Source organism: Gallinula chloropus (assembly GCF_964237585.1).
Source record: "Gallinula chloropus genome assembly, chromosome: 16".
Taxonomy (NCBI): domain Eukaryota; kingdom Metazoa; phylum Chordata; class Aves; order Gruiformes; family Rallidae; genus Gallinula; species Gallinula chloropus.
In genome coordinates this window covers 2,398,271-2,415,972 of record NC_140101.1, presented here as the reverse complement: position 1 = coordinate 2,415,972, position 17,702 = coordinate 2,398,271, and the positions used below count along the sequence as shown (strand labels likewise).

The 17,702-nt window shown below is 52.8% G+C and overlaps 1 protein-coding gene across 4 annotated transcripts in view; it reads right to left on the bottom strand.

The window, feature by feature from the left end:
* The window catches only part of KCNQ2 (potassium voltage-gated channel subfamily Q member 2), a gene marked incomplete at both ends in the record, with an annotated part of 67,181 nt that extends 59,446 nt beyond the window's left edge, over positions 1 to 7,735 (bottom strand). For all 4 annotated transcript variants that reach the window (XM_084271423.1, XM_084271425.1, XM_084271422.1 and 1 more), the window contains one exon: positions 7,440 to 7,735. In XM_084271423.1, the coding sequence (XP_084127549.1) occupies positions 7,440 to 7,735 (296 nt within the window). The remainder of the gene's footprint in view (positions 1 to 7,439) is intronic.
* Positions 7,736 to 17,702: the final 9,967 nt, after the last annotated feature.

The following is a 17,702-nucleotide window of genomic DNA, read 5'->3' as shown; positions in this document are numbered from 1 at the left end:
TGCCTTGTCCCTGTCAGGGGCATTAAAATAGGAAGATCTCTGCATGAATACTGACCACTGGGCCTAAACACAACTTCAGCTGCTGATGAGCTATAATCACTGTTAATAAGGCTTGATTATCTTCTGATTTCCCCTGTGTCTCACATTGCAGGTCCATGAGTTGATCAGGCTTTGCTATAAAGGTTCCTTCCTCAAAACCAGTTTCCCAAGTATTGCTGAGTAAATGTGGATCTCTGACCCTGCTCATCCTGTTTCAGGATGGTTCAGCCCCATCTCTCATCCTGACCTCACCTGGCAGGGTGTTCACAGGGTAGTTCTGGCTCTGAACATCACAGTTCTTGCAGGAGGTGGGAGATGCCTCAACTCACTTGTTCTCAGTGAGTGCTGGGCTCTGCCTTCCTATTGTCCAGACTAATACCAACCAACCATCACCTAAGAGAACTTCAGATCCCTCTGGCATCACCAAAGAGAAGCTGCCATCTCCAGATGCAGACATGCCCACCTGAGATCTACACTGAGGCTGCTATGGAATTTCTCCAAGGAGCCCAGCAGGTATCTGAGCATCACCACATCCGAGCTGAAAGCCCACTCCACCTGCAAGGTGTGGACACTCTACATCCTGAAACAAACCAAGTGACTGCTCAGAAAAGGCTGCTCCTGCACCCAGTCCCAGCGATTGATGTAGCTTTAAATCCCCTCCCTACAGCAGCAAGAGAGGGGAGATGATCTCACAGGTCCTTCTGCTCCCCATGCTTTGGAAAAGGCTGCCCTTGACATCCAATCCACTCAAAGAGAGTCTCATCAGATGGATGTTTACTGACACTGAAGCTTTCCACGCATCTAAAAAGCCTGTTACGAGGCTGGAGTGATACTGAAGACAGATCAGAGATCTGCAGGAATGCTCCAGTTTCCCTCATTTATTGGCAGTTGGACAGGCAGGAAGCCCCAAGGCTGTAATAAAGCAGCTCTCTCCACACCAGCCAGTGACTTGTGTGAGATACTCTGTACGCTAAATGTAATTAATTCAGTGCTTAATAACCCCCCCAAACACCTTCAATGTACATGTCACAGGAGGCTGCAGTCACAGTTTATCCAGGAGGAGTCCTGGGGAGCTGAGGGCACCCACAGCATCAGTGACCTGATCAAACACCACACAAACTGGTTCTTACTGGAGAAAGATAGCTTTTTTTAAAAATCTGGGTCAATGGGCACATCCACCAAAGGACCACATTTAGATAGACTCCTGCAGCTCAGTGGTACCCTCTTTTGCCATGATTGAGTGTCAGAGCAACCTGAAGTGTTTTTTGTTTGCAAGCTGGTTTGGAGCCATTTAAACATCTGGTGGTGAAGGACTCAGCTGCACCAGCCAAACCACTGTGCCCAGCATCCTTCTGGTTTTGCCATCATGTGCTCAGCCATCAAGTTATCTTGTGAGGCAGCTCCCACTTAAGTACATCTATGAAATTCAGTTTGGACCACAATAAACTGGTTCTGAAACAAGATTCCCTTTTGGGGCTAAAAACCATTGCATCATCCTGCAGCAATATCTACCTGGAGACATCCTCTCTGATGGATTGGGGACTGAGGACATTGCACATGAACAGGGACAGGCTCACATCTGCCTGAGAAGCACACCATAGACAAAACATAATCCATGTAGGAATCACTCTCCATCTTCCTCAGCTCTCCATATCTAGCTCTACAGGAGATTACATAGCAGAAAAAGGGACTGGCACACCTCCTTGCCACCACAGTTTAAAGAAGAATCTGTCCCTCAAGAAGAAAGAAACCAGCTAAGTGCTCAGGGGCTACCTTAAAAAGGATTATGCAGGGCTAAGCATTTGTTGCTTAAATCCCAGAAACCAAACACCAAACTCACAGGCTTCTTATCCTGGTAAGTCCCACTGACACCTGACAGACAGACAGACCCTCTGCCTGCTCACCCTGCCCTGCCAAGCAAATCGTGGTGTCTCACCCTGCTAAGGTGCCCTCCCTCTGCAGCAGCACAAGAAAAGAAATATCTAGAAATCTGATTCTTGCTGGCTGCATCACTTTAAGCAATGCCCATCCCCTTCAGTGTGGGGCTTGGGGGTTGCTTTTGGGGTTATTCCCTCTTACAGTAAATAGGAAGATTCCTCTGGTTTTGAGGTGCCTTGCAGCACAAAAAGGAGGTCATCCCAAGGATCAGCTTGTTTTTCCCTTTCCTTAATGTCAGTGTGGGGTGAACATGACGACTGGAACGTGACACATTAGAGCTACTGAAATCAGGTTGCACCCACCAAGCTCTGACTAAGCAGCTGGAGAGCAGCTTGTGAAGCATCACACAGTGGAGGTCTCCCTGGTCACCAGGATGGACTTGAGCATGTGGCTGAGGGCAGCACTGCAGGGGGTCAAAGCCCAGCAGGTCCATTAAACTCAACACCTAGGAGATGTGTATCAGCCCCTTCATCCCACATACCCAGGAGGACATGGGGAGGATGACCCAGGAGTCACCAGTGAAGGGGCTGAGCTTGGCAGCATCGTATCTGCCAGCAACATCCCTGATTGAGTGAGGTCTTGTCACAAACCACCATTCCTCAGTGCTTGGGGATGGATAAGTGAGACCATAAGCCTACACATTTCCCCCTAATTAGCAAATGCCATAAAATAACTATTTAAAAATGTAAGTGGAAAACAAAGCAAAACACAAGAGCTGCCTAAAAACCCACCACAGGCAGCAGAGAAACAGCTGGGGGTTCCCAGAGCCGTTCAGTCTGATGCAAAATATTATCTGGGACTGGATCCATATGCAACCACCATGTTTGCATCAGTCCATCAGTGGAAGGAGTCACAAAACAGGCCCCCTCTGCGCTGAGAAACCCTGGACCCTTCAAGAAGCAATTGCATCAACTGTCCATCCTCCCACACCAGGATGCGGGCAGCACAGAGAGGAGACTTCCCAGAGAAAGAGGTGGCTTCTGGCTGGGTTAAAGGGGAAGAACAAACTGGATGGGGATGACATGAAGAAATCTTAATGGAATTAGACAGGGAGGAAATGTTCTTTATTATCATTTCAGTCCGTGCACTTGCCTAATTAAGTGGATGTATGGTGCACAGTATGCAGGTAAAAAACGCACCCAAACTATTTCTAACACAGTTAAAAAGATGCATTAAGGTAGTAAATTCAAAGGAGGAAATGCAAGAATTATGTTGTTGCTGGGCATGCAGCTTTAAAAGTCTCTGGATACAGGCTGGGCTCTTGCCACTGCCCCAAATCCAGCCCCCGGCTCATCAGCTCACCCAGGGAATCAACAAACGGGTCTCAGGCTGTGGGGGTGCCCAGTGCCAGCACCCTCCTTCCACTGGCACAACACACAGTGATTTCTCCTGGAATAAGAGGACAGGTAGGGACAAAAATCACTTTGAAGTATCACAGCCCTTTAAACTCAGCACACAGAGCACAGGACAGGTTACAGTATCCAAGGTAAAAGGACAAGAACAGCAGAAAGAAAGAAATAAAATGGAAGAATTCTGGAAGGAAAACGCCTCCCCATGCAGGGAACTTCAAAGTGCTGCTGCATCCCTCAAGAAGCCTGGCCTGCCATTTAGACACAGCTCAACTTCCCAAGTTTCAGCTCAGCCTTGAACAGAATGAGGCCACATGCTGCATTAAAAAACAGAATGGAAAAGGGGGATGAGGAGAAAAGAAAGATGCTGAGAGAAATACTGGGATAAAATGAAAGATAGGGAGGCTCAGACCTCCAGGAGCCAGAGTCCAGCTCCAGCCACGCTCAAAACCAGCACCCATCAGGCTCAGCTGGCTACAGGTCTGTGCAAAACACATATGTTCTATATCATCTGTGTACACACAGAGCTCCCACGAGCAGGTCACCCAGTTGTGTCAGTGTAGGAAGAGCTATTAAGTATAAAAATGAATCACAACACAGAGCGTGCTTCTGCTCACAGAGACAACAGCACTTCTGCAGAGGCAACATCTGAGATGAGACCACACCAATCAGTCTGGGGCTGAAGGAGGAGTAGCTCCAGGTTTCCCTGGTTTCTTATGCATGAAGTGTTGCAAAGGGGAATGAACAACAACAGGAAGAGGTGGGGAAAGAAGTCTGATGGGTTGGATCTAGGATGCAGCACTGGAAAGAAATGCAACTTGCATAGGAACCTCAAGGCAGAGCATCAATCACCTGGTGCAATACCAGCCTGGGAGGTGGGTCTCTGCAGACAGGCATTTATCAGAGGTACTTTTGCAGAGGCACCTCTCAGATTTATTAAAACATCTCCATGCTGGAAGAGTCCCTATAGCTCGTGTCTTGGCATTTGGGTGCAGGGAGGCAGCCTGAGCAGCACAGCAGCCCCACACTTAGAAATCCAGAGGGTCTATAAGCACCTCTACAAGCTAAAACCCAACCTTGCAGGGTCATGAACTCATGCACAGTGAAAATAAGCCCTAAATCTTCCTTCAAGAAAGTCCCTGTGAGGAGAGAAATAGAGGTGCCAGCAGATGGGGTTGAGGTGGGGGGGCTGAGGAGTGCACAGCCCAAGACAGCAGCAGGATGGGGATCCCTCATCCAGGGTCTTCAGGGCTCTTGCAGTATAAAGGCTGGAAGCACTTTTGTGCTCAAGGCTTTGGCACAAAAGGGGGGTTTGGGTCAGAGGAGACAGTGTGACCCCAGCAGTGTGGGCAGGGCACTGCATCAGCCATCAGGACACTGGGGGTGGCTCCAGCTCTCCCATACAAAATTTATGACCTTGAGCCAGTCTCTTCATCCTCCCACATCTCTGGATGAGCAGTCACTAAGCTTGTTGTCTGTCCTGTCCATCTAGATCACAGACTACCAGGTACAGGAGCCCAGGAGACCCCTTCCCCACCCCAAGCACACACAGATCTGGCAGGGGCCACGCCAGGCTCACCCACCCAGCAAAGAGAGCTAACTGGTGCACTGGCTCATTATCCTGGTGACTTTGGATGATGCTTACCATACCCTTCAGCTCTTTCAGTCATATATTAGCAGACTGCCAATGCTAAACCTATCATCCCTATAGCTCAGAGGACTGGAGCCCATATAACTTCCCAATACACTGTAAAAAACTAATTATCTCACTGATGCTTCACAGACATTGGTGCAATTACCACCTCAGTCTTGAATTCAGCCCTTGTTCACTGACATGAGAGTGGGTGAGGGTCAGAGGATAGTTTTGCAGTTGTTAATCTCCTAGCTGCTCAGGCACCAGTCCCAAGGTGAGCCAGGGAGGCTGCCCAGCACATCCCAAACATTTCTAATGGGAGGGCATGGCTCCATGTGGCACCATGGCAGGTACAACTGGAGCCAAGAGCCCAGGAGAGCAGCAGTTGCTCAGGGGTGAGGTGCCTGGGGAGACACAGCTACACAGCAAGAACAAGGAGCAGCCCAGCCTGACACCAGGACAGGGCATTCATGGGAAAGGGAACCCTGGCAGGAAGGAGGTCAGTTTGGGATACCCCCAACTCCTGCCCTGAGAGGATTACTGGATGCCCAAACACCACCACAGCCAAACGGATCAGAAGACAGAGCAGCTGCCATAAGCCAGAGATGCTTATAAAGCCCCCCTCAGACAGGGTTACCCCCACCACTTGGTCTTCAGCCCCTTCCACCTCTGTCACTTCGGTGTCCCTAAGCCAGGCTCTCACCTGTATTTAGCAGCACACAGTGCACGTGGCACACAACACCCCCCACCCTCAGCACACCCACAGGCAAGCGCCCCGCTCACAATGTGACTGCTCAGCCCTTCCACCCAATTCCATGTTTGCAACACAAACCAACCACAACTCCAGAGGATGGAGGATGCTCAGGATGCCCAGGCATTGGGCTTCACACTCACCATACCCGCAGCTGAGCTCCACAGATGCTCCCTCTCCTCCTCCTCTCTCATTTCCTTAGGGAAAAGAGCTCCCCATAAGGACCCCGACTCACTGCAGTGCACAGCAAAGCCCCCCCCCCCATTCTATCCATCCAGCATTTCACCTACACTCTGACTGGACTCACCAACACCTCCCTGGAAGGCCTCAATGTGCAAAATGGCTGAGGACCAAAAAGCATATTCCAACACCTTCTCTGAGAACAGCGTAGCAGCCAAAGGACAGGGAAAGGAAGGGGAAAAAAAGCCACCAACAAACACAAGAGGCCCCAAAATCCCCTTGCAGGAGCTGGCAGAGGCCCTCACCATGATGAACGACACAGAAACAAACCAACCCATCACATCAGCACCAAGGGAATGAGCACCCCAGCCCGAGCCCAGGCCTGCAGAAGAGCCTGGTGGGACTGTGGAAAGTCCCAGAGGGAAGGGACTTGCAGTAACACAGCGATTGATCTTGACCCTCCCTTCGCCATCCCCTGAACAACGGGAAGTCATCCCCTCTCCCAATGCAGCAGCGGCTGGGGAGATGCGGGAGGTGGGCAGCTTTCTGCCAAACGGAGGGTGAGATGTGGCTGTTTCTGGCCGAAAGCTCGGGGGTGGGGGGTTTATAGGGGGGCCTGAGGGGGAATGCGCACCCCGGGACTGCTCCTTTGTTTACCGCTCCCTCGCTGCGCCGGGAGGGAGCCCCAGACACTGATTAGCATTTCTTTCTAGACACATCTCCAGTTCAACCGCTTCGCACAGGGGGACAAGGAATACCTCCAGAGCCCAGGGCGGAGGCACAAAACCGGCCCCAAACCCTTCGCAGCAGCCAAAGATGGGGCCGGGGGAGAAGGACAGCTGGGGGGGGAGAGGAGGGGGGGGGGGGTTGGGGGGGGTAGGAGGGAGGGAGAGACCGTGCCTGAGCGGAGCTTTTTGTTCCCCTGCTCACAGCATTGCTATGGTGATTTCAAGCAAGACGGAGGAGCAGCCCCTACCCATCACTCCCGCTTCTCCAGCCCCCTGCACCGACCGCATGAGCAGCCCCTTCCCCCGCAAGCAGGAGCGGGCAGGAGGAGGGAGGAGGGGGGGACAGGGAGCCGGTGCATTGCACCTCTCCGGAGGAGCCATCCCCCACCCCCTACTCTGCAGGGGTAGCTTCTCTCCCCATTCCCCTCCCCTCCCCCCCGGATTCCTACACCACCGCCCCCCTCCCGGCATCACCACACACCCCGTCGCCGGGCGCAGTGTGCTTGGGCACCGTGCCGCCCTGCACCGGGCACCGACTGGGCCACGGCGAGGATGCAGCTGCCCCGGGGATGGGGGGAGGCGGCTCAGCCTTCTGCCACCCCGCAGCCTCCCCCCTGGGGCTCCCCAGCCAGCCCTCGCACCAGGCATCCCCTCCCTGCGCCCGCTCTGCAGCTGGAGCATCCTTCCTCTTCAGCATGCATTTTGGGGGCAGGGGTGTGGAAGGAGGGGGCTGACAAGGACAGATCCGGGCCAGGGGTGTGTGTGTGTGTGTGGTGGGGGGGGTCTCTCCCGTCGGTTTTGCCCCCCACCCTTTTACTCACACGTATGCGTGGTAAATGAAAGCCCATCCCCGCGGTCTCTCCAGCACATTGTAGAGGAAATTCTGCAGCTTGCGGTAAAAAGCATTCCTTTTGGGGGGCTTCCCGCTGCCCGAGACCCCGGAGCGGGGCTTGCTGAGGATGCTGCCCCGCTTGGTGCTCTCGGAGCCGGCGATGAGCAGTGCCCCGTCCCGGCTGGAGTCCGGGGCTCCCGGGTCCAACCCCACGAAGCCCACCTTGAGCTTCTTCTCAGCGGCGGGCCCCGGGTAGACGCCTCCGTTGCGGGATTTCTGCACCATGGTGGCGGCCGGGGCGGGAGGGGAGGGGTGGGGGGAGGCGGCGGGGGGCTCGGCGGGGGGCTCCGCCCGCGCTCCCCGCCGCTGCTCCGCGCCCGGCGCAGGCGAAGCCGCAGGAACCGGCTGCAATCTGCTCCGCCAGCGCGGCCCCGCCCGCCGCCGCCCGCCCCCTTAACCCTTGGCCTCCCTCGGCGTCCCTCTCCGGCATCGAGCTCTCCCACTCCCCCCCCCCCCCACCTTCCCTGCTCCAAAGAATCCGGGTTTGCCACCCTCCACCCGAAGGAAAAAGCAGGCTCTGGCCTCGCCCAGAAAAGCCCAGGATCTGGCATCATCCCCTGCACACACACACACACACACACACACACCCCAGCCCCCCCACCCCAAGGCGGCTCCAGCATCCTCCTCTAAAATCAAGGTCCAGCATCTTCCCCCCCAGCCCCAGGTCAGGGTCCAGTGTCTGCTCCTAAAACCAGGCTCCCACCCCAACATCACCTTCTGCAAAAGCCCCAGGGATGGGCACAGTGACAGCCTGCAGTGGCATGTCCATCCCTGGGGCTTCAACGTGGTGCCACTGGCAGTGGACACAGAGCAACACAGGTTGACAGGAAGGACCCCAGTCCATGCCCCATCTCCACCTGGCCACCAGAGCTGCTTAACCCCACTGCACATACCCTGGTGCAAAGCCATTCCCTTTGCCCATGCACCCTCAAGGTCCAACTGCCCTCTTAAGGCTTGGAAGCCCAAATGTTTACTTCATACACTGAAACTCTACCAAGCTGGGCAGAGACCAAGCTCCCAACATAGTAAATCCACCTCCAGATGTGCTGACCCAAATCAGCTAACACATCCTTGTTATGGTCTGATATTACCATTTTCACCCCCCACACCATGGCTGGCTTCTGCCCTAATGAATATTTCCTTCTGGCACACTGTCACGAGACTCAGGAGAAGACAAGTAGGCTGTAGAAGCCTGAGAGAAGGCAGAGGTACCTGCCCCACATGATTATTCTCCATGGAAAAGGGTCGTTGTAGTGCAATGGGAAGACCTGCAGCCAAACCAAAATCAAGCCCAGGATCATCAACTGCTACTGCAGTGAGTTTTCTACCCCTTACAAGCCAGCAAGGCATGCATGACCTGTGAACCCAACCTTCCCCACTGTAAGTAAACAATGCTTTACAACAAGGTGCTTTTTTTGTATGTAAGTGAAATAGCAAGGTCACATGAGCTCCTTTCAACACCAAGTCCTAAGCTGTTAGTAGGGAAACAGCTGTTAGTAGGGAAACAGTAAGGCTATGAAGATGCTCAGAGGGCTGGAGCAGCTCCCCTGTGGAGAGAGGCTGAGGGAGCTGGGCTGGAGCAGCCTGGAGAAGAGAAGGCTGTGGGCGGACCTCACTGCAGCCTTCCAGTCCCTGAAGGGAGCAGAGGAACAGGAGGGGAATCAACTTGTTAAAGGGCAGAGACTGGCAGGACAAGGGGGATGGAGTGAAGCTGAAGGAAGGAAGGGTTAAATTGGATATTAGGGGGAAGTTCTTTCCAGAGAGAGTGGTGAGGGGCTGGAACAGGCTGCCCAGAGAGGGGGTGGGTGCCCCATCCCTGGGGGTGTTCAAGGCCAGGTTGGATGGGGCCCTGGGCAACCTTGTGTAGCTCCAGGCTGAAGGTTGGTGTCCCTGCCTGTGGCAGGGAGTTGGAGCTCTGTGACCCTTGGGGTCCCTTCCAACCCAGACCAGTCTGGGATGCTATGATTCAGCAAAATGGGTGCCCAGAGTTTCATGGCATGCAGGAACCACACACAGCTGTTTCAGTTCCCTCCTTGAGGGGCAGCAGTTGGAAAGCCAGTCCTGCCACTCTATTGCTGACAGGCTGTTCCCAAATTTCATATTTAAATGAAATAAAAATAATCAACATCACCTTCCAGAGTGCATGTCCCAAATCCCAGCTTTTTTGTTCTTCTCCTTATGCTTCAGGAGAATCCCAACAGCTAGTGAACAACAGGAGAGTCAAACTGCTGCCACTCACTCTTCCAATCCTGCCATGGATGCTAAGAGAAGAGCCAGCATGGAGCAGCCCTACATCTTCCTGAGCAGTAGGCTTCCCATGACCCATATTCTCCCCAACACATGGCTAAGAGAGAAGCCATCTCTGCAAGGCAGGCAGAAATCTAAAGCTGGGCTAAATACTGGAAAAAAACAGATCTGCAAGTATGTCAGTGAATAAATTACTCAATTCAGCAAGGGGCCATTCTATTCATTATTTGTGAACACTTGTAAGATCATTAGTGTTCTTTAATAGGGTAGCCAATTACAAATGTGCCTGGCACTAATGTACAAAGTGCATTATTATAGATCCAGCAACGCAGTCCAAAAGCAGGAAATATCCCCCTCCACAAGAAGGCCAACAACAAACAGAGGAAGCAATTTTCAATTAACAAAATCAAGACTACTAATAGTCTGTGAGCCCTAAAGAAGAATCTAAATTCATCACACTCCTCTTTGCCTAATTAGTCAGTCATTTGTAGTGTCACTCTGCAGCACAGCTTTGGGTAGGGGACATCTCCAGAGCACCAAAAAATGGGAGTGGGCAAAGGGAGGGGATGGGGTTTCAGCCTTCCCAAGCCATGGATGGGCTGAGGACAGACAGGGTGGTTGTGGCAGCTGCCAGGGCTTGTTGCTTCGTTTAGGAGCAAGTCAATAACAAGCAAGCCCTTGTGAGCAAGGGGCACCAAGTACAGTGCAGAGCAGCCCCTGGGAAGCAGAGAAGGCCTGAAATTGTGGCTGAAGACCCACTCTACCCTCACCCCTTCCTTCTCTTCACCTTGGGCTCTTAGGGCATCTCTAACTCCTCCTTTACAGGTAATATGTCATCACAAGCAGCACGGCTGAGCAGAGATGGTGGCAGAAGGCAAGGTCTGAGGTTTCCCCCCCCCACTAAACACTCCAAGACCACGAGCACATCCTTTCCCTCATTCCTCCCCACCAGTTCCCAGGAGCTCTCCCTCAATCAGGTCTGCACAGCACCTGGCAAGTCAGAACCCTGAGAGGAATAACCATCTCCTGGGAACAGCTGGGATATAACCACTGGTGAAGCTGCATGTCCTGCCACCCAGTCTGCACCAGGGAACTTGTCAAAGACAAAGTCTTGGTTGCTGCTTCTGCTGGGGGGTGGAAGGAGACACACAGCCACCAGCACTGGGCCAACTCATGAGGTATATAAATGCCATTCTGGGAAGGTGCTTTTATCTGATGCAAGGGCATTATGTCTCCACAAACAAACAGAATTACTGAGTCAGTCCTTTGCTTTCAACACTTACTGATGGCTTTAAAACACAAATAGTGCAGCAGATAGCTCAGACCCCGAAGGCAGGATGAATTCTATCACAGTCTGTTAAGATACAGAAAGTCCACGCTCTGTCCCTTGGCAGTTTGAGAGGCAGTAAGAGATGACTGGTGTGAAACATGTCAGATGACTGCAGGGATGTATTGCTGCTGGAAATGCTGAACCAGAGCCCTTTCTCCATGCCCGCCCAGCTGGTGGTTTGCATGAACTGTGCTCCCCATAGCCTGGGTTTTGTCACTCACAGCTTTCTTCCAGAGCTATTTTCAAAGCCTAAAGCAGATGGCTTTATCTCCTCTTGTACAGGATGCAACAGCATCCAAGCAAACCTAACCTGTCAAGAGCAAAGGCACAAACAGCTCAGTCTTCCTACACCCAGCATCCACCCAGCTCCCTCCTCTGCTTCAGCCACCCCTCACCTCCTCACCCTCTTCTCTGAGCAGCCAACAGCTCCCAGAACCTGCATTTATTTATTCAACATGTACCTTCACTGCTTGGCTAGCAGAGACTCTTTCCAACACATACCAACACACACTTCTTGGTTTCAAAACCAAGAAGCCCTGACCTCAGGGAAAGGTTGTTCTGTTCAACCTGCAAGTGATGCTTCTCCAGGAGAGAGTGCACAGAGAAACCTGCAGATCTCCAGAGGAGAAAGATGACCAAGACAAGGGGTTACATCCTTCTGGCTGGAACATGAGTGGTCAGCAAAGGCTTCATCATTTGTGATGGGGAGATTTGGGCACAGGAACACACAGTTTAGAGGAGTGCATGGGGAAGTAAACTGAAGGAGACTTGCTTGTCACCACTGTTATTTGAGCCATAGGGCTTTGGTGAGACAGAAATTGGCTGAATGAGCTTCAATTGGGTTGCAGGGTCTATGCCCTGTTTATGGGCTTGAGGGAGGGACTAAAAGCACATTATAAACCTGAGTTGCTAAGGACTTGGGGTGAAAAGCAGGTGCAGTAGTGTTGTCAAACTGACCTAAAGTCTCATGACCTAGCCTGAGCCCCCTGCCCCCACCAGACAGGATGGTCACTCCTGCTTTTTGGGGCTGTGGCAGCCAAGACTGGAGGTGAAGACACTAGTGTGGAAGGACCACCTTGAGGGCAAGAGTGCCCCAAGTTGGGACCCAGGCAAAGAACAAAGGCCTTTCTTGGCAGTCTCAAGCACATCACCACCACTGATTTATATTTTTAAACTTTGACCAGCCTAAGATGAAGATACCCCAGATAGTTGTCCAGCTTCAATAAAATCCAACTGCCTCAAGGCTAATTCAATTTGTGTCAATTTTCATGACCAGAAATGCAGGGAGAGGCAGAGGCTCCCTAATACATCCTCTTTTCTCCTCCCAAGGGGATCCTGAAGTGTGATCTCATCTTTATCAGACACCAGAGAAGGTGCTCATGAGGACACCACCACCCCTCCCAGCCACTAAAACGCTTCAATCAGAACTTCCAACCAACACACTGATGAAGAGCCTGGCTGCCTTCCTCCCAGTGCTGACAGAGATATATCCACCAGATGCAAAATTGCTGTGCCACCATCCATCTTTCTGCCCTGTTCTTAGACAGAACCTATCTCACTGGAGGCAGCTCCAGCAAAACCCAGGACAAATCATACCACAAGAGACTGACCTGCAGCTGGAAACACCTGAATGTATGAACAGGAATGTCCCCAAGTCACACTGAATTAACCCAGAAGGGAGATGCAAGGGCTCCTTTCTCAGTTAGGAAGTTCATGCACCTCCATTAAATTTGCTGATGTCTAAAAATTCACTTACAGCCTAACTGCAAAGTAAACCAGCTCCTGGGAGGAGCAGCTACTTGGGCAGGCCCAGGGAATGGGAAACAATGGGGGGAAAGCAGATTTGGAGGGAATTCTGTTTGATTAAACTGGGCTACACTCAGAGCATCCACAAATGTGCAAATAAGCCCCTTGGTCACACGGGGACTGCTGCCAGTCCCATTTTTCCCTAGCACTCCACAGTCACCCTGCCCAGCCCCCCACAGCCCCTTCCCCTGGAAAACTCCCCACCAGCCAGGTCTCCTTCCCCATCCCTGCTCCGTGTGCTTCCTTTATGAGGCTCCAGCACTGGCTCTTGCCCTAGCCTCCTTTGAGACCAACCACAATTCCCTTTCTTCATTTATAGTGTTACCTTGAAGGTATTTTTAGCCTGTGACCACGTTGCCCCTGAGCCTTCCTTCTCCTTCTCCCAGGCTCTGTAAATTTAGCTCTCTTAGTCACTCCTCATGTCTCCCAGCACTCACCTTCTTCCTCCTGACCTCCTTGGCTTCCTGACTCCCCCCACACCTGTGAGGGCCAAAGCCACCCAGCTCAAATCACTGCCACCACTGTGCCCTTAGACCTTATTCCCCAGGACAAGGCCACCCCAGGACCCCCTTCCCCCTTCCCAGGGCCACCACAAGCTCCTTGGAGTGACCCCTGGGAGAAGTGAGCTGACTTAGAACCCATCAGCAGCCCCCTTCCACTGCCTCCAAACCAGCTCTTTTCTCTCCACAGCACACAGCTTCCCAGCAGTAAAACTCACCTGGCTGATGCACAGGAGCTCAGCCAGCCCTGCCAGTCTCCAGAGCTCAGGACTGGTCCCAGTCCTCCCAGTAAGGCACTTTTGAGTACCATAACTACATCCTGGCCAGGACCCAGTCCCACAAAGCCCTTTTAGGTGCTTTGTTCCCATTCAAGCACCTGCCTCCCACCACTTCAAAGCTGAATTGAAGCCTGCATGAATATTTAGGGACTGGAGGCTGTCAACAGAAAGAAAAAGCCCATACTAGAATAGCTAACAACTCTGACACATCTCTCTTACCTAAGAGCTGAGCAGTACAGGAACACGCTGGATTGTTGAGCTTTATTCTGCTGTAGGGAAAAAAAGGGGTGTGTGGGAGCCAACTAAAATAAATAGGCTCCAAATGGTCCCAGGTGTCCTGGGTTAGGAGGGGAGGAACCTTCCAAATGGTCCCAGGTGTCCTGGGTTAGGAGGGGAGGAATCTTCTAGAGCTGGCTCCACTCCACTACGGTGAGTGCTGTGGGGATGAAGGGGGGGGGGGGGGGGGGGGGGGGGGGGGGGGGGTTGGGAGCAGGATGGGTGATGGTGGTGATGGTGTTTATTCTTTGTTGGGGCGTTTCAGTGCTTTTGAGGGGTTGTGCTGGATTGCAGAGGGTCTTTGGAGGGGGTGAACCTGTCTTGTAACCTTTCTGAGTGTAAAGCTCTGCTGTCCCTTTTTATGTAAGTCTCTTTTCCCAGGTGTTAGAGGGCAGGCTGGCTGTTGGGTTTAATTCAGGGGGTTGGTTTTGATCCATGTTTTGGGTATTAAAAATGTAAGTGTTCTGTTGGGAAAGCTTGTATCAGTCTTTCAGCCTGGGCACCTGGGAGATCAGGAGAACACAAAGGGATGAGGGCTTATGATTTTTTAATTTTTAACCTGAGGCCCTGAGGAAAGGTGGTGTATGTGTGTCTGCCTCTCATCTCTGCTTTAATAACTGCAGAGCTGATGGGTGACTTTTGTCTTGGTTCATAAAAGTTGGGGACACTCTGGGTTGCTACGAGTGAAAGTATGTGGTGAGAGAGAGGAGAGAAACCCTGAAATCTCTGTGCTTGGGGAGATGCTGATGCATGCACACAGCTCTGTTTGACACCAGAGAATTAACCCAGGACTTTTAAACCCAGATCAATAGGAAACTGGCCTGCCTGGCTCTGCTGTGCATGAAGCTGCTGCTTTGAGGGCTCCTTTTGGATGCCACCTGGGGAGCATCAGAGAGGCAACTAGCCTCTGCTAGATATCTCAGTGCCTGGGTGTTTGACAAGGCAGGATTAGGATGGATCCCCCAGGCAAAGCTGATGCTGTGTGTGCAGGGTGACATTTCCACACATCCAGCCTTATTTTCATGCAGCCCCTGTTTTGTTCTTGAAACTTTGTCTTTCTCACACTGGTCCAAAGGATGTTGCTGTCCTCTGGGCATCCAGATGCTCTGGCTGTGCCTGCAAAACATCTCATTCAGCATCTCTCTGTCCTCTCCTATGTGTGCAGACAGTGGGGGGTGGGGGGTGGATTTAAAAATGAGCTGTGTTTGTAGCCTGACAGGGAGCTGGCAATGGCCTAGCTGCCCAGACCACCCTGCAAGAGGGACTTCACCTCCAGCCACCCCACCCTGACCCCCCTCTCCTACACATTTCCCACAGTCCCCATGGAAATCTGTGGCCAGAGATGTCCTGAGGCACCAAAGTGAATTGCCCTGCAGCTGCATGCTCCCCCTGTAGCAATCACTCTAATGGGAACTGCTCAGAGCATCCAAGACACCAGCACAGCTCCATTAATCACAGCCTCTTCCCACCTGGCCCGGGCTGCCTTTGCTCACCTCTGTGGTCCTTCAGGTCAGTGCCAGGGGAGAAGTCCACACTGTGTCCTTGCAGGTGGTGCATGGTGGAGAGGACCACCCCATCATGCTGATGTGTGAGTGGTGGCAGTGGCTGGCACAGGCAATAACCCCCCCCTGTGACCCCACCTCACACCAAAACCCAAGCTGGGGAATCTGCAGCCTTTGCTAAGTAACTGCTGCCACCCTCCCCATCATCACAGAATCACAAGGTTGGAGAAGATCTTTAAAGATCACCAAGTCCAACCATTCCCATCCTAAGCTAAACCAGATCCCTGAGCACCTCATCTGCCCTTTTTTAAAACACATCCAGGGATGGTGACTCAGCCCCTCCCTGGACAGCCTGTCCCAGGCCCTGACAACTCTTTCAGTGAAGAACTTTTCCCTCCCATCTGAGCTGACTCTGCCCTGGTGCAGCTTGAGCCCATTGCCCCTTGTCCCATCTCCTGTCCCCTGGCTGAAGAGACCATCACCCACCTCCCTACACCCTCCCTTCAGGTAGTTGTAGGTGGTGATAAGGTCTCCCCTCAGCCTCCTCTTCTCCAAGCTAAACACCCCCAGCACACACACCTCTGCACACAGACTAGATTTGGGGGTTGTCCTCCCCTCTTTCCCCTTCCTGCAGCCCTATCCCAAAGGCTGGCTGCCTCCAGACTCATCACTCCTAAGTGCTTGGCAGGCAGGCACTGGCAGTGCCTGGCCAGGGCTGCAAAACCCACTTAGCAACTCCAAGGCAAGAACAGAGCGCCAGGCAAGGGGCGATCATTTAGACTGGGAGAAACCAGGCCACCCTGAATTTGCAGGCAGCCTGGCACGTGGAGGGAGTGTTTGTGAGCAGAGCTGAGATGAACTGTGTGCAGATGCTGCAGGATCTCTGCGTAAAGCGCCAGGGCTAAAGGATACCTGAGTGCTGGGAGGCAGGAGGGGAGGGCTGCCTGGGAGCTTGGCCCTGGGCTGGGTGGCAGCTCAGGTTTCTCCTTCAGATCAGCACTATCTTTGCCCAGAGGTGAAGGCACAGGCCAAGGGGAGGATGGGATGTGGTGCATCACCTTGGCTAGAGATGCTCCTTTGTGCTCCCTGGGCTGTGAGCCCACCTTGGGCTCACACTGAAACTGTGGATCTCAAATGGGAGGACGCAGAGGGAGGTGGTTAAAGGAAATGAGTAAAGCCCTCCTGAGCCTGGTCCTCAACAGAGTACAGAATTCTGAGGGTGGGGCTGGTTTTGCCACCCTCCTCCCTGGCTTTGTACATCTCTGGGCAGGATTTGGCCAGTGGTGGCTGATGCCCTTTGTGAGGGGGGCACCAGAGGCAGCAGCCTGCCTGGTGACCTGCTGCTGAGCAGGGATGTGCCCAAGCAGACAAGGGGTTGCAGTGGGTGCTTTAACTGGCCTCCAAGCATAGAAGGGCAGCAGGCAGCTCGAATTCACCCAGCTCAGCATCTGCAGCATGGGCTCCACTTGCAGTCTTTGCAAAAGCCTCATCAATTTTTTAGAGGAGCCCAAAGTGCCTGCTGAGTCGGCCAATCAGCTCCAGTGGATTAAGGAAACTTACTTTAAATTATTAACAACACACATCCAGACACCAGGCCCATGGGGTGCAGGTGGGAAAGGAGAAGTTATGTCTCCTTCTCCAGTGGGTGCCAGGAGCGCAGCCAGCACCAGGCTGGGGCCAGGCAGAGGTGTCCACTCACACCTTGGAGGAAGGTCCTGTTCATGGCAACATCAAGAACATCAAGAGACACATCAAGAAACCCCAAGGAGGCTGTACACTGATGCCCAAGGAGGTGCATGCCTGCGCTGGGGAGATGATGCCTCTTTGGGGAAGGTGATGCTGGTCCTCATCCAGAAGACTCCTTCCCTCTTCTTCCAGGTCTGCTGGTTTCTCAAACACCCTCTTGAAGAGCTGATCAGAGAGTTCAAGAGCAAGCTGGCCCTGGTGCTCTTCGACTTTCCTGCAACCTCCATTGATTTCCCCCACCCAAGCTTTAAATTTCAGGTAATATAATCACATCTGCAAACTCCTGTCTCGGAAGAAAGGACACGAAGCATTTGGCTGTACCCTTCCCGTGGCTACCCACACGCTGCCAGGGCCAGGCTTTGCAGAGGTGGGACGTGGGGCTGGATTTCCTCTCCTTGGCAACTGCTCCAGAAGGACTTTGTCCCTGTTTCCACGAGATGGCATTGCTGAGACTGCGATGGGGAGGGTGGGGGGGGGGGAGCAGGCACTGCAGGGAGGACGGAGATG